Source organism: Chaetodon trifascialis, chromosome 14 (genome assembly GCF_039877785.1).
Source record: "Chaetodon trifascialis isolate fChaTrf1 chromosome 14, fChaTrf1.hap1, whole genome shotgun sequence".
NCBI lineage: Eukaryota > Metazoa > Chordata > Actinopteri > Chaetodontiformes > Chaetodontidae > Chaetodon > Chaetodon trifascialis.
Window position 1 is genome coordinate 11,049,909 of NC_092069.1, and position 23,424 is coordinate 11,073,332.

Here is a 23,424-nt window from a genome sequence, read left to right on the forward strand (position 1 = left end):
CCAATTCGTCCAAAAATCAAAAAAGGCGACTGTCAAAATGCTAGCAGCAGTGTAGGAAATCTCTTACTAATTTGACAGGAGTGTTACTCCATTGGTCCCCAAAGGAGATGTTTCATTTTTCACTTGCTCCCTCCACAGGGAGGTGGGATAAGATAAATTTGCTCTGGCATTATGAGCTTAGGCACCACCCCTCTGCTTAAAAGACAAATAACTACATCACCTAAACAACTGAATAAAACAAGCTAAGAGGGTATTATTTGTTTATTCTCTTCAACTAGTGTAAATAAGCTCAAATCGAACCTGTTGGTGAATTGCATGGGAACAACAGTGAATGTGTGCAAGTGTTGTTAGTGATAACAGTCAGGTGTGTTTGTTTATGTGAGCTTTCTGCCACAGCTCATGCTTTTAAAAAAACATTTGAATGGAAGCCCTGCACTCCTCTTTAGATGAAATGAAATTTAGTGTCATCATACCTTACTTTTCTCCGTGTGCATGCTCTTGGTGTTGCTGGAGTCAGGGTCAACTGAAAGCGCTGCCGTTGTAAGAGGAAATCACAAGGTGAAGCACCAGATGAAACAATGAGCACAACACTGGAAGAGCTCTCAAGGAGGTTTTCTGCGTGGCTGAAGTAAAGGCTGAGCTCACTCGACTTCTGATTCTCCCCTTTTGTAAAACACTAAGCCTAGACTTGTGAATAATTTCAACCTCTTATCATCTTTTATCCCACACTGTGTAGGCATAATATTGACTCTTCAGGGATTTGTCCAAGTGTAGTTCAATATAACCACCATAGTAAGGAATCATAAATGGGTTTTATTCACTTTTTGGGGTCTTGAGGCTTTTTGTGTTCTTATTTTCTTACAGGCTACTATATGCTGAAGTTGATTCAAGCTGAGACTGTGTACTATTGAAAACACAGGGCCTGTAAATCATAGTGGATTAATGATGTTTCTTAACACTGATTGGCACAAATGGACTCTTTTATGTCAAAGTCAAAATAAACCATTATCCAAAATATAAGACAGCCCTAATTATGGGATAATCATGGAGCATTTGAAGCAGTATGTGACTTTTTCATAAGTAGAGGGCAAAAAATATTATTTAGGCATTTGTTAGTGAGCCTGGTAATAACTATTTGAGAAAGATTGTCTGCTGCTGAAGTTCGAAAACATAGACAACCATTAACAGACCTTTGTGTGGTGCTATTATGATAACAGCTTCTGTTGTTCTGCTCCTGGAATTAAGCATCTTTGCCTATATCTGCAGAGCTGCTTGAGAAGGAGATGTGAAAGAAGAAATGCAGAGTGAGCCACAGAATCAGCTGTTCAAAACATTTCAATTGTTATATAATGCAAGGTTGCACGATTTAGCCTAGATTGTAAATAGCTATCCTGTAGCACTCTCTTAGAGAACTAAACTCAGGCTGACTTTAGCAATGACTTCACCTTTGCAGTATAATGTCTGTGATAAGCCGGTAACATCAGACTGCCAATGTCAGTCAAGCTCTACTTGAAATAGGGAATGTGGGTTGACCTGCATGTCAAAATCAAAGGCACGCTACCTAATTGTTTTTTCTTCTTTTCTTTTCTTTTTACTGTGTAAAATTGTTTGGAAGAAAAAAATAATGAATCCATCACATGTAGAGACAGCCTTGTGAAACAGAGTGTCGCAGTTCTCTCCCCTGTACTGGATGATAATCTTTTACTAAAAATCATTTTGATAAAGCTAAAGCATTTTGTTAGCAACCACATCTACAGCTACACTAGGATTTGACAGTGTGCAGATTAATGCCTGGGTCAGACTACACGATTCTAGCCCAATTTTGGCAAGATTTTGTCGTGGCCGAAGAAGCGTGACATGCTAAACAACCTGTCGAGTGGTGACCCTGCGTTGGCCAATCAGGTGCTCCCTCCAGAGCGCAGTCAGGTAACCATGGCGAGGAGGAGGTATAGGGATGCTGAGGTTGCTGCTGTCAGGTGGGACAACAAAAGAAAGGATGCTACCCAGTAGATTTATAAATAATGACCGAATGACCCGAGGTTCACACCGCCTCTTGCATTTGATTTTAATGTTCTTTTGCATCACACACAACGCTTCTGTCAGTTTGATTAACAGTTGCTTCACCTGCCTCCCAGATGAAATTTGAACTCGTGCGTGATCGATCGGGGGTCATATGTGTAGTCTTGCCACTCACCCCACCAAGACACAATAAGAGTTTATGGCAGTGTGATCATTAAATCTGACACAGTGACCATCATTTAAGACAAAAAAATCTGTTCTCTGAACCAGGCCTTAGATTGTCACAAGTATAGCTGCTTCGATCAGAAAGGCAGGGAAACCTTTTAAGAATAGTAATGACAATGAACTTTAATACCATTACTAACATTATTATGAATGCGTTGGTATATGCTAAGTGACTTTTTCTGTACCAACACTGTGTAGCAGTTGTTAATTAAAGAAAGTAGGAAAGTATTACTGATTTCTTTTTGTGGTGGTATTGACAAAGGTATTAATTGGACATCAAGTTTTTTAAACTTGTATTGAAGTTAAAATTCTGGTTATCCTGACAACATTCATGCAGATGGCAAATGCTTGCGTGGTGATCTTGATCTTGAAATTGCTACAGTAGTTAAGAATGAAAGGGAACATTAGCTCTTTAGCTCTATGCATTATGTTTCTTGTCAGTCTTATTCCCGCTATTTAGTTGGCGTGTGTGGCTTCCTCTAAACTGGTGGTAGTGTCGAGATAAGCCTTGGGCAGCATAAAGAAGTACTGTGCTGCGATCTCTGGGCCATTAGAATTGCAAACTATGCCAGGATACGAAGTCACAAGCTATTTTTAGACTTTTGCCACTAAATACTTCAGATACGTCTTTTATTCCCAACTAACCACTGTTTCTAGACTAACTGGTTGTAGATTAGTTTTTATTATGCTACATTTTAAACACATGACTCCTAAATATGCTTGCTTTTATATGACTAACCTTTACTGACAGCAGTATTCTTGGATTTGCTTATCTCTTCTCAGTCTGTGGCATCACGATCATGTGTTTCAGAGCTTCCTTAAAACCCAAATTTGAGATTTAATGTAAATCACATGGTGCTGAATGAAAGGCTTTTTTCTTTTAGCTGCTGGCCTGTTGGAGAGCAAGAGATAGGAGAACACCAGTGCTCTGTGTCTGGGTGATTTTACACAGCACATAAAAACCAGTTTGTCAAGTTGCACCATTTACCTGTCCTGCTTTTATAATAGCCAAACGTGGCCCAAGGCCTGCAGTTTACTGTGACAGGACTTGTTGGTGGTGCCCATGCTCCCACTAATCTGCTGTGGATTTCCAGGTTTAAAGTCAAAGGAAAATAAACACTTAGCTCTGGCTAACAGTATTTACAGATACACAGTTGTTAAAGAGCGATTTTTTTGGATGGCAACTCGAGTGAAATGGTGCATGACAAATAGAGGAAAGAAAGGAATTTAGAAATATAAAGAATACCTATATATACACATATTTGTTGTAGTTTTGTTTTGTTTTGTTTTTTTCATATAAAGCCTTTGTCTTTCCTTAATGTGTTCCCTTCTGTGAGCCCCCTAATTTGTAAAAGAAATGAGGCATCAGCTGAAGTTGTTGAAGTTTGAATGGCTCTAACATTGTCTTTTAATTTAAAGTGAATGAAAACATGGACACCTGAAATAGTTTATACAGAGTGTTTTAAAGGGACTATGAGTGGAGGGTCAGTCATGTAGGTATAGCATTGGTTGCAGTCTTTATTTTCTTTAATACATTAATTAGGACTGATTCGAAAACAAATGAAATGCTTCAGGCCTGTCTCACTTTTGACTGCAACTTGTTTGCTTTTAGCTTTATACATTAACAGGTAACAAGTGCAAGGGAATGTAACTTTTCTTTTTAAAATGAATCATAAGAATAATTTGTAGGTCGTTCCTTGCCACAGCACACCTACAGTGTGCGTGTGACCTTACTGGTGAATTGTGCCATTTTATATCTTTGCTGAAAGGGAAGACAAATTAGGGAAGAAGGAAGGCATCACTGCACTATGTCAATTGAAATCAAATTATTCAGTGTCCATCTTTAGTTTGGGAGGAGGAATAATTATACAGGGAAACAAATGTAACCACTGTGTTGATAAAGGTAAGGGTTTCAGGGCTACCTGCTGAGGAAGAGTGAAAGTTGCCAGTTTAGCAGCTCTTCAGTGCTAAGCTGCCGAGATAAGCCACTCTCTAATGTGTGAGCTCAGACTGGGATAAGGTCAGGCTTTGCCAGTTCTACCATGACTCTTTCACACTGTGCTCTGTGTAGACCCATAGGCCCCAATCTGTTACACAGCCAGATACTGACTGGAAGTTGAGAGGCATTCATGCAGTGTTTGGCACAGTGGCATCATAATGAAATTACTGTATAGGCAGTGTTGTGATTGCAGGAAAGGCCATTTTCATAATGGTTACATTTCATGGATTTGTTTTAATGCAGCTGCAGATAGTATTGAATCCTTCATCATAAGCCACATGACACTGTAGCATTTATGCTGAGCTTCCCATTACTTCTTCAACCACTGTTGACATTTTAAAGAAGGTTTAGTTATTACAGACCTGGCATAGCTTATATGAATTTGAAGTCTGTCAACTTAGAGAGAGTTGCATGCTTTGCTCCATTGCTTTAGCCTGGCAGTATGTTAATCATTCTCTGTGAATATATTGCTCAGAGAGGATGATACACTGCATGGCCAAGCCAGTTATGGTGGTTATCTCCTGACTAGCTGTGGCAGCTCACTGCAGTGTCACATGGCTGTTTGAGTTCACAATTGTGCTGCGCTGCAAACTGAAAGCTCTATAAGCTAAACCAATTTTTAGTCAACTGATTGAAAAAAGTGAATTGTCTTCAATTGGCCCACTGATAAGGAACATCAGCTGGCCCAGTGAGTGCTGCATTATGATTGACATCTCGAGATTGGCACAGCTTGAAGCACTTTCAACAATAGTGGAAGCAGCTGTGTGTTATCAAGGCCTCAAATGAGGCTCATAAAGCCTGCTACCTATTGTAACTGTGTTGAATCATGTGACAGACTTGCCCTGCTCAGCTGGTTTCAGCACATTAATGACTAAACTCCTTTCACTGCGGTCAAATATCAAACTCCTCATCCAGCTATGGGTCACAAAGCGTTGTCTGCTGCTCACCTGTTTCTGTTTTTGTCCATATTCTTTTTTTTATCTTCTCTGTGACCAAAGAAAACCTCACACCAGACAAGACATAGAGTATAATGTAGCTTTTAAGCTTTTAGCCATTAAGATATAAGATAGATTTTTTGGTATTATTAAACAGCACGTGACTTTGAACCTAAGATATTTTGTTTAGATATTAAACACTGTAGTCAGTGAAAAGTTCAATGTTTGAACTAGTAATACTGTGTCTCTCATTGTGCCATTTGGGGTCTCCCTGATGCCAAAAAATTACAAATTTACTCTCTAATCTTCCAAATGATCAATCTCATGCAGTCTCTTTAATTTTTATTTTAATTTTCTCATGGTCCTTCTTTGTAGACAGCCATTGAGGGAGGAAAGCGCTATCTATGCTGCATCCATCGTACATGCACAGTTGCTACCACCCCCGTAGGTTTTCTACTATGTGTTGGTGCCCTCCAGGCATCCCTCTGCCGGGGCCCTTAAAGAGTCCTCTGTGTCTGATCTGAGCGCACTGCCAAAGAAACATATCAGTCTTTTCTCTCTCCTCGTCTCATTTCTGGCAAGAATCGAGTGCACCTGCAGCGTGAACCAGTCCAGACCTAATGCAAATGAGTTTACGTCTGATCAAAGACCTGATTAGACTGGTTTTTGAGTATGCCATGGCATAGTAATGATTCTGCTTGAGGTGGTATATCAACAGCATACATTGTAATTTGTCCAGAAAGTTAAATATGGTTTGACAACCTTTGAACATGAACCTTTGAACATGTTTTTATTGCATGTGTTGTGTGCTGGTAAAGTTAAACAGGGAGCTGTGGGCGCAGTAGCCAGACGCTTGATTTTGATTGTGTAAATATACCATAGGCTTCAGCTGAGTCGATGACCTTCACTCGCTTGGCTAACAAGCCCTATGTGCACACTGCTGTGTGCACTCTCTCAGTGCTTGCTGTGCAAACTCAGTTTAACACCAGTTCATTAGAATAGTAAGCAACAGAAAGAGATGCTAATTATTCAGTGGAAGCTTAACATTATGCTGCTTGCCCACCAGATGGATGGTGTCCTTCTTTCCATGGTTACCTTCTGTGAAGTTGTTATGCACCAAAGGCATGCCATAGGGTTATATAACAGCATGTGGGACTGGGCAGTTCAATCCACCCTCTCACCCTTAACCTTCAGTGACGTGATGATGTCTGAAATATCAGTTTATCCAGTCAGAGGTCAGAAAATAACAGCATATGATTTGCACTGACATTTGTTTTGGATATTTTTCCTTTTTGTGGAGTTGACAGTGAATTATTATAATGTCTAGATGCTGCGCGTTTCTGTCCTCCATAGTATTTATATTTTGGCCCTCAGCTCTGGCTGCACATTTTTGTGTTGCAGCTACTTCTTTCACACGTGGTTGGATCGTCTGCCCTTCCCTGACAGTTAACAGGGAATGTATCACAATGGAGAATAGCATCAGACCCAACCCAAACCTGCCATGGCTGGTCTGTTTGGCATGTGTTTATTAATTCCGCTAGTGAAGATTAAATGTTATCAGTTAAGTTATCACTGTCAACAGTTAGCTAGCCCATTGTTCATAGAGTTTTCAGTCAGTTCACAATAAGGCTAACTTAAGGATCCCCTTGCAGATTAGTCAGTGGCTTAGGCACCTGGGGGGTAGTGGTTGAGTATTTAGTTTCAGTCAGTAAGATGCAGAATCACAAGGATAGCATTTGGGGCAGCAATTGACCCCTGTTTTATTTTGTTCCTGAACTTGGCTATGTTGTCTTAGCACACCTCCATCCCTTCTCTTTTTTATTAGTTCTTCAGCACTCTCCTTTCTGCAAGAAGAGCTGTTATGAGTGGATCACCAATGTTTGGCATAAACTTTAGCTTCCTCAATCAGGGCTTCTGAAAACAAGAGAGCCAAGCTATCAGCTCATTCGGTTGCAGTCACCGTTGTTAAGACACAAAATTTCCTGCCACCAACAGCCACATGTAATCGCAGCTCTGTACAGCTGCTGTTCATCCGCCACTGTTTTCCTGTCTGTGACTTGAGAGTCTTGCAGGCGGAGGGTTGTCAATTGAGGGACCGAGTTATCTGGTTGGCCTCAGAGGATACAGTGTCATCCCCTGCATTCCCAGGGCCTGGAGAACAGGTTCGGTCTCTTTCTGTCTGCGTGCTGTCACCTGAGAAGTCCGTGAAGCCCATTGAGTGAAGAGTCTCTCTGGATATTGTAGTTCACAATGATGATAGTCATTGTACAACTTTATCATTTCAACAAAACATTTTCTTGACAAAATGTCCTAAACTAGGGAGCAGAAAAACAAAGAGGAGATCTTGTACTCCGCTTGTAGATCATTACTGACACACTATGTGATTACTAACAGAAAGCTCATACAGAATTCTGACTTTAATTCTCACTGCTTTCAATGAAGGACGCACTGATCCAATACTGATGTCTCATATCAGTCTGATACTGGCTCACATAGCTGGATCGGGTATTGGTGTCAATGGAGCTTATCTATTCAGTCCAATTATATGTTTTTGCTCCATGCCTATGTGTGCGTACTGCGTCATGCATCAGCAGTAAAAAAGAAGGAGGGAACCACCCGCATGGAGGGAGCTAACAACAAACATGTCATGCATAGTATGTTTGAAACTGCCACGTCGCTAATGGTTAAAACTGTAAACCAGCACAAAAATGACAGTCACCAACATAGAACACCATGTCCTGAGCAGACACATTACAAACACTAACAAAAAGTAACTACGAAGTCCAGCACTAGGCATGATGGGAATTGAGGACAATCTCTGCAATATGTAATAATGCATCTTAAGCTATGTACGCCTGTCCTGGTCCTTAACCTCTCGTCAGTTGAGCCAGTAGGTGGAGGAGATACCTTATGATAAGTAAAGTAGAGCAGACTGCAAACTATGCTCTGCTAAAGAGGACGGGCTTCTTCATAAAGTAATTCCATTAAACATCTCTGCATCATCATTATCACAACTTATTAGCTTTGTTGTGGTTTTCATTTCACATAACCTTTTCCTAGTACACCTTCCTCAAGTGAGTCCGAGGGAATTAGGTCTGAACAATTAATCATATATGATGGAAATCACAATATGGCCAAGTGCAACATCCAAGTCGCAGGAGCTGCAGTTTTTTTAATAAAGGTAAAAAGCATGCCAACATACCATTAATGAAGCATTGCGGTGCTACAGAGATGCTCCAGCCTTCAACTCATATTCTCCATATGTATGTGTGAAGATGCTTGTTTGGTACAGACCCCAGCAAAAATCATATCCTCATCATATTTAGAATTTTTCAGCGAGAAACAGAAAAAAAGCTACTATCCCCAGAAAAATCGTGACTCATATCGCAATCTGTTAAACGATCGCAGTGTTTTTTTTGTTTTTTTTTATCTATTCATTGATTTATTTTTTGGCATGTTGTTCAGCCTTAGGGACCAATTTATTCAGCCTGGCCGTGCTAGTGCAATTCTCATATTGTGGGGTTGACCTCACATGAAAAATAAATGTATTTTCATGGCAAAGATGGTGTAATTTATAATATTTTTATCTTATATTTTAGCATACACAAAATAAAAAAAGAGAAAGAGAATATAGAGAAGAGAAAATATTTGTCATTTAACTGCATTTTGTAGGCCCGATGATTTCCCTCCTTCGAGACTGATGGAACCACTGAATTTGATAGTAAAAACAGAATTAACTCTAAATGTGGATGCAGTTTATGCAAATCAGGGTTTTCGCTTTCATCATTTTATTCACCCACAACATGATGAGACAATATTTCCAATGAGAAATTGTGTTTACATCACAGAATTCAGAAGAATGTAACCGCAAAACACAAAATTTGGGAAAAAATAAAACAGAATGTGGAAAAAATTAAAAGGAATTTTATAGGATCCTAATTTTTGTTAACAATATAAAGATATTTCTTAGTATTGTCCTGATTGGTTCATATTGTCATTGAGTAAACAGCTGGCTTTGCTCGTGCCTGATTCACACTCTCCTCTGACCCTTTGATGCCTCTATCACCAATACACTCAGAGTTTGAATTCCAGTACTGGGAGGATGATCAGTGCTTTGTCAACCCTCTCCAAGATGCTTAACGTCCACCTGAGATTCTTGCATGCTGTCGGCCCTTTATTCCTTTCTTTCTTTTCTCCCCTTAAGACCTCTTCCTCCATCCGTCATGCTCCACTGGCTGGTTAGGGCTCTCAGAGCAGATGGGGTGCAGTGAGTCTGAAGGCTGGAGAGCACAAGATGATGCCCCTTTGACATGCTGCATGACATCTGAAATCCACCCACCCCCCATGAACTACTCATGCACCCAAGACTTTTCAGATGAGGGATTAGGGTTTCTCTTTTTAATGCACACTGGTACATCTTGTGCACTGATCAGACCTGTTTGATGTTAAGTAATTCATTATTTTATTTTCTGTTTAATTAGACATGTTCAAAACTTGACTAATATTAGGTGTTACATTATTTGTCTTGCAGCTGATCTTAAAGACAGACCTAAATACTGGTGTAATTATAGAATACGGGTCAAAGCTGCTCTTTGTTGTCTGAGGGATTTCAATGAACCAGCCTTCAGGAACCCTCTTAAAAGAATAAACTGTGTTAAAAACCTGAACCACATGATGGGCTGAGACTGGAGCGCCTTCAGACCCCAACCCTGGGTTGGTCTGGGTCACATTTCTGGTTCTTGATTAATAGAATAGCTTTATAGTAGAGTCACGTGAATGACTTCAACAGCTGTGACTTAATGTGTAGAAAAATGATCAAATCTGTCCTTTCAGTAACAATTGGACAATCCTTTCAGCCACATTTAGCAATGAAGTAGTAGTTTTTTGTCTTGGAGAGGTGTTGTTTCTGAGTAAAACCTCCAGTCCATTGTCTAGTATAATGGCCCTTGAGATTTTCAGGCAGGAGTGTTGTTTTGACCGCAGAACAGTTTATTATTCTAGCTACCTATACTGAAGACAAGCCAGCTGGGTTAGCTGATGCTGCCAGCTCAGCGATAAAGCCAAAGAAACTAATGCTAGTAGGAAGAAGTGGGAAGTTTGGGAAGAACCAATGTATTCATGGTTACTTGAACTAGACATCAGATAAATGGTGTATGCATTGCACATTTGTCAGGCAAGCTTAAGTGCAGATGAGCTGCAACAGTAATGTCACGTCATCACTGACAAGCAGACTTTGCCTATACAGCCACAGCCTCTGGTGGTGGCTGTTACAGGTCATGCACATGTTGCTGGCTGTGAGACTTAACTCACTGCATGGACACTCATTACTCCTAGCATTTAACTTTTCCATTATGTCCACAGTGTGTGTGTGAAGTTGTGCAATGTGTGGCAGTGTCTGTGTGTTTCAATGCGAATTGAGCAGATGTGATTAGCTTAAAACCAGGAGTAATGGGCATTTACTGAAGTTTTGCCTTCTCTGAGAGATGAAGTTCAAGCATTGGATGTTTTCTTTTGTGTTCAAGGCAACTGAAAAACTGTAGAGATCTGATTTCTACATTTTTGAATGTAGAATTAGTCTACCTGTGATTTAGAGCAGATTTTAAGTTTTGTCTTCCACTTTTAAGGAACAACTGAGTCAATCAGCCACCTGGGATCCTCCAATGATGTCTAGCTGTTTTTTCAATGTGTCGAGGCTGAAAACCAAAGGCAGTCATGTCTTTTATTTGATCTTCCCATCATGCGTCTTCATTATCTTTGCTTTGATCTTAGGGCAAAGATAAGTCATCTGAGTCTTTACTACATAATTCCAGCACTCCCCATGAGCTGGACTGCTTCTGGGAGTCTTCCAATTTGCCATGTGGTAGAGGCAGAATTGCAACAGAAGGTGAACCTTAATTGCTGTTATTGTGCCAGGACTCCTCCTGGCCTATATTTGATTATTCAGACCAAGCCTATCTCATTACCACAGTTGTATAAGTATGGCAAATGATCAGAGTTCATTACAAGAAGAATTTGGGATTTTGTCAGCGCCAGTCTGTTTGGGACTATACACATGTACCACCTATTTCCCTCATTAACCATTGCAGCCTGAGCTTGTTCGGCCATGAACGCACCACAGCCTGGCCTTGATCCAGACCACAGATAATCCCCAAACTCATCCAAGATGAGATGAGAAACTATCCTAAATTGTGACTGGAAACCTTGTTGAGGAAAACGTGAATTGCCCTGCAGTCTGGAACACCAGTACATATTTTCTCAATGCATTTTCAGTCCTGCTTTGACTTTTGCCGAAAGTGTAGAAAATCCTGGGAATGCATCACACTGGAGCAGACAGCCGCAGCAGACAGCGGAATAATCCCAGTACAAGAGTTGAACAGAAGTTCAGTCGCACATTGATGCGAGTCCCTGTTCAACGATGTTTGTCTTTGCAAATGAAGTTTTAAATTATGCTTCTCTTTCCAGCTCAAATTGTATAAATTTAAGAGGAATCCTTTGAATTTTATCACATTATCATCAGAAAGGAAAGATTTTCAAAACAGTTGTTGAGGGGTTGTGCAATGATCACATTGGGAGTCCAAGTTGTTTCTCAACACCCCCAAAAAGCCTGTCATCATTCCACTAATGATTGTAGGTGAGAGGTGGGTGAAATTACGCAGGGTAGGGAAGTGAAGCAATTTGCAAAATGGGAAACAAGTGGAAGGTCTGTGCAACTGAAGTTAAGTATTGCCATGTTTGAATTAAAGAGACAGCAAGACACATTGTGTTTGGATTGTTCTGTTGTATCATTGACTGTAATGCTGCACAATATTATGATTACCAGAATTGCAGACTAAATCTGTTCTCATGTGTATGTCTATTGGCCAGATTTAAGGCACATCTTAACCATGAGATATAATTTTCCATCTCAATCCAGTATGTCATTGACAGTGTTTCCCTTTTTCCCCACAGATATCATTGACAAGAGTGAACTGAAGGCATTCTTTGAGAGCAACTGCTCTCAGATTTATTTTATCTTCTATGAAAATTTCATTACACTGGAATGCAACTTAAAACAAAAAGGTGAGTCCAACCTTTTTTGTTTTGTTTTGTTTTGTTTTTTTCAAGTTGCGCAGTCACTTGTTGGCCACCACCCTCAGTGGTGGTTAAATAATTAACCCTCTCCCTGCGCTCTATGCTAAGTGTAAAGGATTTATTTTCCTCTGCCCTACATTTACAGAGCAGTGAGTATATGCCAATAGAGCAACAATGTTTGGATATGTGCAGTATAACTGTGTTGAGCCTGACTCCAACACTATTCCAGGGGGTGGGGGGTGGGGGGGCAGTAAATTCCCACTGGGAGTATGCTCTCATGGTAACACAAGTTCTTTTGTATAAGTGTTCATGGAATGGCCTGCATTATTGTTACATTATTGATGAGGCTAATGCAGTATAGCTCCCGGTTATGTGTTTAAAAACCAAAGTACTTTCCTTGTGTTTCAGGGAACAAATCTCAAAGGGAGGAGCTGGACTCTATCCTCTTTATTTTTGAAGTAAGTCATCTGTCTTTTTCTGTGTCGCTCTCTCCTTTTCCGCTGATAGCTGCTGCCACAGCTTCAACCTGCTCACTGCTGAACTCTGGGTGGGACCGTAGTTTCCATGGTGCCGTGCTGCAACTCTGGCTACTTCCTGACTTTGCCTCAAACGGCTGAGAAATCAATTGGGAGATTGTGCAGGAAAAAAAAACATTTTCGCAGTCATTTTCCAGCCTTTGACATGTTGTGGGAGAACTTTCAGTTTGTGTCTTGTTTTTAAAGCTAGGTGTGCATGCAAATCAGAGGAGGCACGGCTTGTGGCTGTGTGAGCAATGCGTTGTTACCTCTGTGGCCCCTCCCTCTGTTTTTCTGAACGCTCTTATGTTGCATATGCAGGTTAAAGTCTCTTACCTTGTTTTCCCAACTGACTGCTGAGGCAGCTCCAGTTTCCAATACAAACAGCCGGCTCTCCAGTTACATTTGCTCAGGGCAGGGCCGCAAGGATGGCAGCAGATCAAAAAAATGGGGGTCAGTCTGTGCCTCTTTGTACAGTATGTCTTGTCCTAGTTTCTCTGCTCACCTGAGAGCTCGGTGCAGGAGTGGTTCGTGCATTATGTCTAACATACAGTAAGGCGTTATTGGTCAGGATCTAAGTGTAACTTTGGATTCAGGCCCACTGACCAATTCATTTTGTATATCTCAGTAGCATCAGGTCAGACGCTGCTGTTGTCTGTCTTTATCTATGGATCCCTAATCCTGATATGGATTCCCGCCAGTGAAACATATCTAGTACAGCTTGGACTCTATTTTCAAGTTATCACATTATATCTTTTTTTCTTCTTTTTGGGTGATATTTTATGTACTTGGCAGTAGATTTAAGTGTTTGCATTGTTTTGTTTGTCTGCTGATGTTCACACAACCTGGCAAATTTATTTTTTTGTTTCTAATGAAGACTGGGGCTCCCCATCTGTTAAGAAAACTCCCTCGATTTGCCTCCAGTTTTCTCCCCTCCTTCCCTGCCTGTCTGCACATATCCAGTCATCTAACCTGTAAATAAAGCCTGGATTCATGCCTCCTACATATTTATGGTGTCATCTTTTCAAAAAGAACTAACATTGAAAGCAGCTTAACCCTCATTTGTCCCCTTTTAGCCCCCGCCTGTGACAACGTGTGCTTTTACCCATGTACTGAGAAGATAAGCTCGCTTTGAGTGGTGTGTACAGGACAGATACAGGGTCGCTTTGATCCTAAGCTCTGCTATGCTCTGCGGACTTTCTCTTTACGCCATATTAGATGAGGCATGTTGGATCATATGTGGCCATGAATACATCAGTGGATACGTTTGTGCTCACAAAGATGCAGTACTAATATATATATCATGTTATCCCAGAGGTTATGTGATGCAGCAGGGGGATATGACAAATGTGGTAAAAGATTAATACGATATTTTGAGGCAAGTGGACTTTGTGTCCTAATCATTTTCTTTTTCTGCAGAGCACAGTCATGCATAGGTTACGTTGAATTAACATTTCTGCCATTTTTTTTTTATAAATCCAATTCCTCAGGGCAGGATGGTGCTTTTTCAGGTATATCGTTTGTTTTAGTCACAGAAGTCCACCAACCAAGAAACCTTTGCAGCCTAAGCCCTTGCAGCCTTTCTCCAAAAAGCATCAGAGTGTTGTGGAGAGTAGGCTATGAATGGATAATCGCTGGGACAAAAGCCATTTTGTGCTTTGCAACACCTCTATCCCACTTATACTGTCTAAGAATTTCCCAGAAAAGCCACAGTAGGCACAGGGGAAATATCACCTGAGTTCCCCCTTGCATTCAAATTTGGCTGACCTATACAGTACATGTCTCCAGTGTGCAAGTGTCTGCTAGCCCTGTGGGGATTACTTTGCTGTCATGATGAGGTATGTGACCCTTTTTTTTTCGTGAGTTGCTGTGGGGGAGTGTGATCCCCGATGCCGAGACCGTTGGAGTAATGGATATGTGGAGGGGTTAATCTTGTGTCCCTCCCCCTAAACTCTGCTGGAACACCCCACCCCCACTGCCAACAGCAGCCATCGCCATTCCCTTCCAGGATCTCTTTGTGTCTGCTGCCACGAAGGCATTCACCATGGCAGCATGTGATGCTGCCCCAGAACTGAAAGACATGAGAGACCTGGTGTCTCTCATGTCTCTCAGTGCTGATAATGCTGGACGGACCACCCTAATCATTTATATGGCTTTGTGTGTTTATATTGCTGTCACTGCGTTACATAAGTATTCACACACACACACACACACACACACACACACACACACACACACACCCCTTACTATGACACACCTAGATCATCAGTGGCACTGCTAATTGTTTTTAGAAGTTGCATAGCAAGTTCTGTGGAGACCTGTGTGTGATTAAGGTGTGACAAGTGATTGTGAATTTATATAGAATTGCTTGTTAGTCAGTCCCTTGGCAATAGCCAGCTGCTGAGGACAAAGGAACATTCAGACAAAGTCAGCAACAAGGCCAGTGAACAGAATGTGACAGATGAAGTTGCTGCATATTCCTCAGACTATGATAAATGGAAAGAATATTGGTCTTAGAACAGTCCTTAGAAAGTTAGCATCAGTGTTGGATGTGCAGAAGTCAGAGGTGGCAACTGAGTAGCCTATGGCAGTTCTGAGAGAGCTACAGGGGTCCGTGACTGAGGTGGGAGACACAGCATACAACAGTGATTGCCTGGTACCTGACCCATCGCAGCTTAATGGCAGAGTGGCAAAGAGGCAGCCAGCATTGGGGGAAAAACATGACGTCTTACCTAGTGTTTGCTAGAAGGCACATGGGAGCCTCAAAGTGGATAAAGGATCATGGTTTGATGAGACCAAAATTGAGGCTTTTTAACTGTGATACTAAGTGCCATGTTTAGTAGAAGCCAAGCATGGCACATCAGCAGAAACACTCACCATGTAGTGACAGTAGTAGTGGGGATGCTTCACTACAACATGGCCCTGAAGGCTCGTAAACTTAGAGTGTTGAATGACAGATCTGGTGGGAAATGCATGCAAGAGAAAAGAGTTGAATGCTGATGCAATCAGCTTAAACCACTGTGATGAAATTATAGAAGATGAAAAAGTCCAAGGGGCAGTGCATGTTGCCACCATACTAGCATGAGAGGCTCGTTTGTCTGTGGCAGTTTATTTTTTATTTGATTAGTTATGGTGTTCATGTGTTTACAAAGGGAGTTTTAGTACATCTATTCTAGACAGGTGCGTCAACATCATTGTCAGGTGCATAATCAGCCATCTCTATGTTGTATTGGATTGCAGATGCATTCTTTCTAATCTCCTCTTGTGTCGCCTGTTGCTGCTGCACAGTTAGATTGCAGCCAAATGTAAGTACATAGTGAAAAAAAGGCTGCTGTAGATGGACACCAGTTATGTAGAAAGAGTGTGTAGGTGTAATTCAAAGAATGAAACCAGATGAGACCTCTTTCTGTAAGAGAAAACTGTTTTTCACTGTCACGAGACCAGATTGAGCTTCTCAGGCCTCGAGGACTTCAGTTTGTTTATGCTCCCATGTGACTGGAGATGACCTCGTACTGTTTGAAAACACTTCAATCCTGGTGCCTCCGAGGTTGTGGGACAGGTTAAGGGACAGCTCTGGGACCAACAGAACTCAGAGGGAAGTCTGCGCTTACCCACTTTCTCTGCAGGATGTGACCTCACCATGACCTGTCGTCTGTCATCCGGACCTGACTCAGCGCTCTGAATTCCCCTTGTCATCCTCTCTATAAAAGCCCCTTATCTAGATTTGACTTGATGAGTTGCCTTATATGGATAATTCTGCTTGTTGTATCTAGCTAACCTTATTTTTGTTGGATAACAGGGAATTTAATTCAGCTTAGGTTTGAATGCGAAAGCTGTTGTCTTTGTCTCTGAGGCTTTTGACTAATTTAGCTTAACCAGGATGTTCACTTGAGACTGTCCTGGTCAAAATGACAGCACAGCTATCCTCAGAAAACCACATCAGCGCCACCAGAAACCAAAACAGGACACACACACTAAGAAGAGGAACAAAGAAGGATATTTCTGTTTCATTCCAAGCATTTATATTTGCAAGGAATGAGCCACATTATTGTCCACCTGCCGTAGCTCACAGTAAACATGTGATTGAATATGACATCAAAATGTACCATTTAAGCGCTGTGTATGTAACTGGTCAGTTAGTAAATACGGCACTGACAAAGCAGAGTCTCTCTGTCTCATGAACATCCATCAACAGCCTTGTTCTGTGTCACTTAACGGCATCATATTCCTCTCAATGCACATCTTAGGTTGAATCACTCAACATCTCCTCTTCACGTGAGCTGACATGCTGCTGAAAAACACCCCAGGGCCATTTACTGATGTGATTTCTTTTCCTCCTTCTTGCCTCTTTATGCAGTCCTAGTCATGACGGACAGTTCACCGGCAGGGGGTTCATAGTTAATACATAAATGCAAATTTACTAAGTGTGGCTTGGAACACTGCACTTGGAACAGACTTAGTAAATGAGTCTGGAAGTCTGAGCTGTTTTAACCTGTGCTTATGTTTAGCCTTTGAGCCTAGTAATATATAACTTAACTTTAAATTTCTATTTATAGATTTTGTGAAGCACTTTTTAACAAATGGCTTCACTGACCTGTAATTTAGCTTTCTACCTTTGTCCAAAACTTTATTCATGCCTAATCATGAAAATAATGTCAGAATGGTCCAGGAGGAAGCGCACTGCAGCTTGGCTTTAACTCAGAGCAGAGGCAAACCTGAAGGCTGAGGTAACTGGCAGCCGGACAGCCGAGAGGGAGTTTGATTGCACTCTTCTGCTGCCATCCACTGGCTACACGGGAGAATGAACACATCTTAGTATTTTTGCTGATACTTCTGTGTATTTTGACAATTTATTTCAAAAAAAGGTGAGATGATTTTAAGGTGAGATGAGATACTGTACACATTATCATCTTAAATTTACGGAGACTTTTACCAACAGATCACGAGGGCGCAGGCTGAGAAATTTGGTTAGCATGTAAATAAGCAGTCTGGTTTGGCCTGCACTTACAAAGCATTTTAAACAAAGCAGGTGTAACTGATTCTTACACTGTGGGGCCTGCAAGTGATTGTTGCATCAGGGTCTCGTTTCCTTTATAGGTCAAAACATTTTGCTTATTAACAGAATTTCACTTCCCTGCACTGTTTACTGCGTTTTAAGATATGCCTAAGTCTTGCAATGTGATTGACACACTGGTCATTTTCTGATTACTGTTAGTAGGTTTGCTGTATGTTAGCGGGTTCGTGCTTTGTGTCTGCAGTGTCTCCCTGGAGATTTCATTGTCCTAAGATGGTATACTCGTCTCTGAGTTGTGTCGGAAGCCCAAACAATATGTAAATGACGACATTCCTTCTGAGAGTACTGCGTGTCTTCCTACCGTCAAAAAGCCCTTGTAGACCACCTCTCGGAGAAGTGTATTCTGTGTCATGTTCAGGCCCTGCGACTGGAAACCTAAGTGCGGATCATGTAAATGTGTTAAGGCTGTATCAGTACCACAGTAATGCCCCCATCTTTATGCTGGAGTATGGCTGCAGATTAGAGTAACTCCACCAACCCTCCGTCCGGCAGACTCTGCATTCGCCTCATATCAGCCAGTAAATTCCTCATTGTTGCAGCTGCCATTCCAGCTCCGCGGGGAGTCTTTCTGAGCTAGCTTCTCCATCTCATTCCCACTCTCCCATCCTGGTGCTCTGTGAGGAGAGAGAGTGGCAGTGTTATTGTGTCTGCTCGCACACACACACACGCAGAGGGAAAGGCTTAAGGAGGCTACCCTGCTGTGTTAGCGCCTAGCATAATGTGTCTGCTGCCCCAAGGAGACAGAGTGAAGCCCAGCACAGAGCCTGTACAGAGATGCAGTAATCCCATGTGGGATCAATAGCAAGGTGTAGCCACACGCCTGTACACGCATACCATCACGTCTGTGGATCAGAGAGAAGTTGAGCAGCACAGATAGTCATCCAGCACCCCCTTTAAGTGATGTATGTCTTTCAGTATCTCCACTGTCACTGCTAATGACGGGGATTTAGTGTCAGAGGACGAGAAGGGCAAGTTAAAGATGGAGGATGGCAATGAAGAAGGAAGTTGTTGACAAACGAAGACACTCAAAATATGAGATGGCTTGTAGACCACCACAGCTCTCCACGTAACTTGCATAATGCATAGATGTTTCAGAGCAATTCTGTAGTGGTAATATGAGTATTTTACAAAAGAACATGAGCATTTGGTGGTCTAAACATGAACATTTTATTGTGTAAAAATTAGATATGAAATATCGTTTGGCGTATAATTTAAAAATGACAAATCTTTTTATAAGATATGTAACATTTGCATTCACTCAAAGTTATCAGTTTCAGTTTATGATGAAATAATTGTATTTCGTAAGCCTCATTGTCCAACAAAGAAATGACACCCTTGAGATTCTAAAAGCTGTCACTTAAATGATAAAGTGATGCTCAGTAGTCTCTGAAGCTTTCTCTCATACTCATATTTCTTTTAGTCTTTTTCTTGACTTAGCATTCATGGCTGAAGAGGACTTAATATTTGTAGTTCTTTCATGCACGTTTCCTGTCATATTCTCCATCCCTGTGTGTTCTCTCACTCTGCAGGGCAGATGAGTCTTTGATCATGCCAACCAGAGTTGGTTGTCTGGTTGAGTGGGTCAGAGCTGCATACGTAAGGCAGTAAAGGACAGACTTGACCTCCACATTGCAATCGCAGAGTCTTATTGGGTCAGTGATTAGGATTTGATGAGAAGGGAGCCATTGGGGCATCAGTTACATCAGTGCACTGACTGTTAACTAGCCATGCGTGCACACATTCACACATCGCCCACCCTCCCCCAGCCTTATTTTCATCTATCCAGAGGGACCCAGTTAACCTGTCGTTGCATTCAAGAATAATGATAGGCTGCTGAAAGGTTAGGGCACTCTAATTGAGTTGTAAAGCGGTTGGTGGGGAGGTGATGACATTTCTCAGTGCTGTCCTGTGTCACCAGGATCTAGAGACATGCGAGGCCAAGTGGAGGGAAAGGGCAAGGAGGCTGCATCCCCTAAGTGTGTACTGATTTTTCAAATCCGTGCCACTTACCAAAACATAGTTTGCTGTTGGTGTTTGCTCCCGCTTTCATTTGGGGCAAAATAAAGAAAATGAGGTTGCAACTAACACTTGTTTCCTCTACTGTTTAAGGTACCGATTATTTTCTAAGACTAAGAAAACCACAAAATAATCACATTTTAGAACTCAGGACAAGTGGACATTTGCCATTTTTACATAAACTCTGTTGATTGACTAATTGAAAAACAGACTTATTGTTTCGGCTATATAAGAAGTATTTTTCAGAATAAAGCCTGGAGCTCGTCACTACTTAGTTTGGTGATGGAAAAATGTCCGACTGTGCAACCGCACGCAACCAATGTGCTGTTGTTACTGTGCCAAATGCTAATAACTCCTCACTTACTGAACCTAATCACAACTTTTGCTGTTTTTTTTTCCATTTTTCATCAGAAAATTCTACAACATCTGCCTGAGAAGATCTACAGCCGATGGCAGTTTCACAGTATAGGTATGTACTGCTGACTGCTTTCCCCATATGACGTACACCTGACAGGTAGTTATATACTGTGCATGTGTCTTTCGTTCTTATGCTTCTGTAACCTCTAAGATACACATTAGGACAAAAAAAGTCACCACAACCGTGCCTAAGCCTTCCATAATGAAGAGAAAATAATTAGTCTTAGAAGGGGATGTAAATAGGAAATGCAAATGAGCACTTCATTTGAAATGCAAATAAGTAATTGAATTATGCTGGCGTGATTTCAGTCCCACACACACACACGCGCGCGCGAGCACACACACACGCTCGCAAAAGGAAAATCGTTGCAAGAAGCGATAACCCCAATTATAACTGTTGTTTGTCAGCCAATGGCAGCAACAGTCCAGGTCTAGATCTCTGTCGTAGATCGTCCCTCTCCTCCGGCTGATAATTCCAAATATCAAGACTCGTCTGGGGTTGTTCACCTGTTTGTCAGTCATTGGACAACAAATCCTCGCAGGTTTAAGTCTGCCTCTTGGCCTTTTCTTGAACTCATACAGAGTTTTCCTTGGCACTCATCAATTCATGTGTCACTAGTCAAGATGCTGTGCTGCGACGATGGGCTTCTGTTTCAAAGGACGTGAGGCAGCAGCTAGATACCTCTCCACCATACCTGAGTTCTAATTGAATTCCGAAGATAACTTTTTCCTGCGCATCATTTTTTTTAAATCACATTTACTCTCCTCCAGTAGCATTGCTAAAATGGTTTTGATGCTCTGAGACAAATTCCTTGTGGTGGGTTGGGTAGGTCAAGAATGAAATCTATGATTTGTAGTGGTTTTGTCCCTCTCGCTGAGGATTGCAAACTCATAAACATTTGACACAGACCGTTAAAAGCTGAACAAAATATTCGCACCTTTTATCATTCTCTGTATACTTACCTTTAATTCCTCCTTTTCTGAGCCTAAAAACTATGAAAGGATTTCTTTAAACATTTATGTGTCCGCCGTAAAACTATTATTGATGTAACCTGACAAGAGGAGAATAACAAAAGTACCAGAGAAGGACACTTAGAAAGGAAGTCAGCCAGTTCTTCGTGCCTGCCACTGAAATAGGTCTTTGTTGAATCACACTTCTTGATCAAGACTTACACACACCCCCTGGAGTAGCTTCACTTTTGCCCCAACACAACTCTAATTTAAACCCTAATCCCTGTAAGAACTAGCCTGAATTTCTTCACAGCCCTCAGTGACCTCATAAGAACAGTGCTGTCTGCAGGCTGTAAAGAGTATGTCCCAACACACACAGACACACACAGGCCTCTTCTGCCCAAGGTGTTTAGCAATCAGAGCAATGTCTCATTTGATTACAGCGGAACCAGATTGCCTTCATGAATGCTCGTCGCTGCCAACTGATGTTAATTTTCATCAGGAAAATGTGAAGCCTCACCACTCTCCCGACTAGTCTGTCACAACCACCCATCAAGGTCAATTTGCTTCAGTGGAGATGACAAGCAGGTCCCTCCCCGACAGCTTTGTGCTCTTTTCTGTGTCTCTGCTTGTGGTGTAGAGACCTCTGTTGAATGTTTGTTATCGAAATGTCTTTCACAATTGGACTTTTTTTCCTCCCTTTCTTTCAGGTTCTATTCTGAAAAAGCTTCTACACACTGGAAATTCATTCAAGGTAATATTTGAAAATGAAAGTCCTCCAGCCACATGATGCTCTGTAATGCTAATTTTAATGTTAATGTGCAAAATCTGGCGTTTAGCTTTAAAGAAGGAATCCACATATTTCTAGGTTAACTTGATTGTTAACGTTCGTGCATCTGCTAATGCGTTGCTACCTCGTCTTGTCTAGATCCGCTGTGAGGGGATCCGTCTCTTCCTGCTGTGGCTGCAGGCCCTGAGGGACAACTGTGCTGAGGAGCAGTTCCTTATCTTTGCCTGCCTGGTGCCAGGATTCCCTGCTGTGCCCTCCTCCAGAGGGCCCTGCACCCTTGACACCATCATTTACAACCCCTTCTCCAACCCCCCTGATGGTGAATATGAATACTTCCACATTTTCTGAGATATTCATACAGCCTGTGTTGTGATTAGGGTGGTCATCTAAAACGTACTAAACTCCTTTTTTAGTGGAGAACTCTTGTTTTTCCTGCACTTAACTTATGGTCTTTGTATCTGTCGATCTGAGCAGCCAAGGTGGTGCCTGAAGAGATTACCCCGCTGGTTCCGGCTGTGGTAGGAGAAAAGGTTGCGGATGACCAGACCTGTTATATCCTCGAAACCCTGCTCAAGTACATGGTCATCCAGGTAATAACTAATTATGGTAGGAAAGCACAATTATTTGCCAGATTATGCTGCTGATACAGTGTGTACTAATACAGGCTGCATTCTCTGGTCCTCACTAGCTTTAGACCAGTCGGTTTTTAATAGCTTAAATTTTGTTGCACCCTGATAGGAGGGAGCTCCCAAAAAGGAAAAAAAACATCTTGGCAAACACTGGTAATCATGGCAAATATGCATCACCTATACATGGTACATATCCAACCGCAATGTATATGTTGGTTGCACAGTGTACGGTTGGTAATCCCTGTCTTGTACAACAGTAGGATGAAAAACTAAATGCAATATCAGTTGTTAAGTGTGTAAAGTTGAAGCCTGTTATTCTTACGTGTACCTAGCCCAAACCGTTTCCCCTCTATAGACTTTTTGTTCGAGCAACCTTCAGACTATTGTGTTGCAAACAATGTACTGTCACAGTCTGAGTGATGCTAGAACCATCTCCTCGCCCTGTGGCCTGACCTTGTCTGCCTTTGTGCTCCGTCTGCCAGGCATCCAGTTTAGAATGGAGGAACAAAGAGAACCAGGACACAGGCTTCAGGTTTCTCTTCAGCCTTTTCAAGAAGTACTACCTTCCTCATCTATTCCCCTCCTTCACCAAGCTTACAAATCTCTACAAGCCTTTATTAGGTAAGCTGACATACACTGCATAGATATATATTTGCCTTTTGTACTGAAGCCTTTTCAAAGTGAGTATTCTATTATTGCAAAGGTACACACACTGTACACTGTGAATGCAGGAGCTGCTATCTGGGTTGAAAAATCTCAGTCTGACAGTTCGTACCGTCTGCT

At 41.6% G+C, this 23,424-nt stretch overlaps 1 protein-coding gene across 7 annotated transcripts in view; it reads left to right on the top strand.

Annotated features, from left to right (window-relative positions):
• ralgapa2 (Ral GTPase activating protein catalytic subunit alpha 2) overlaps positions 1 to 23,424 on the top strand; it is an 87,342-nt gene that overhangs the window by 3,049 nt on the left and 60,869 nt on the right. For all 7 annotated transcript variants that reach the window (XR_011603020.1, XM_070978448.1, XM_070978444.1 and 4 more), the window contains exons 2-8: positions 12,127 to 12,237; positions 12,658 to 12,707; positions 20,266 to 20,323; positions 21,933 to 21,976; positions 22,151 to 22,331; positions 22,487 to 22,602; positions 23,124 to 23,262. Coding sequence is in view for 6 of the 7 variants with exons in the window: in XM_070978448.1 (XP_070834549.1) it covers positions 12,127 to 12,237; positions 12,658 to 12,707; positions 20,266 to 20,323; positions 21,933 to 21,976; positions 22,151 to 22,331; positions 22,487 to 22,602; positions 23,124 to 23,262 (699 nt within the window). In the remaining variant the exon portion in view is untranslated. The remainder of the gene's footprint in view (positions 1 to 12,126; positions 12,238 to 12,657; positions 12,708 to 20,265; positions 20,324 to 21,932; positions 21,977 to 22,150; positions 22,332 to 22,486; positions 22,603 to 23,123; positions 23,263 to 23,424) is intronic.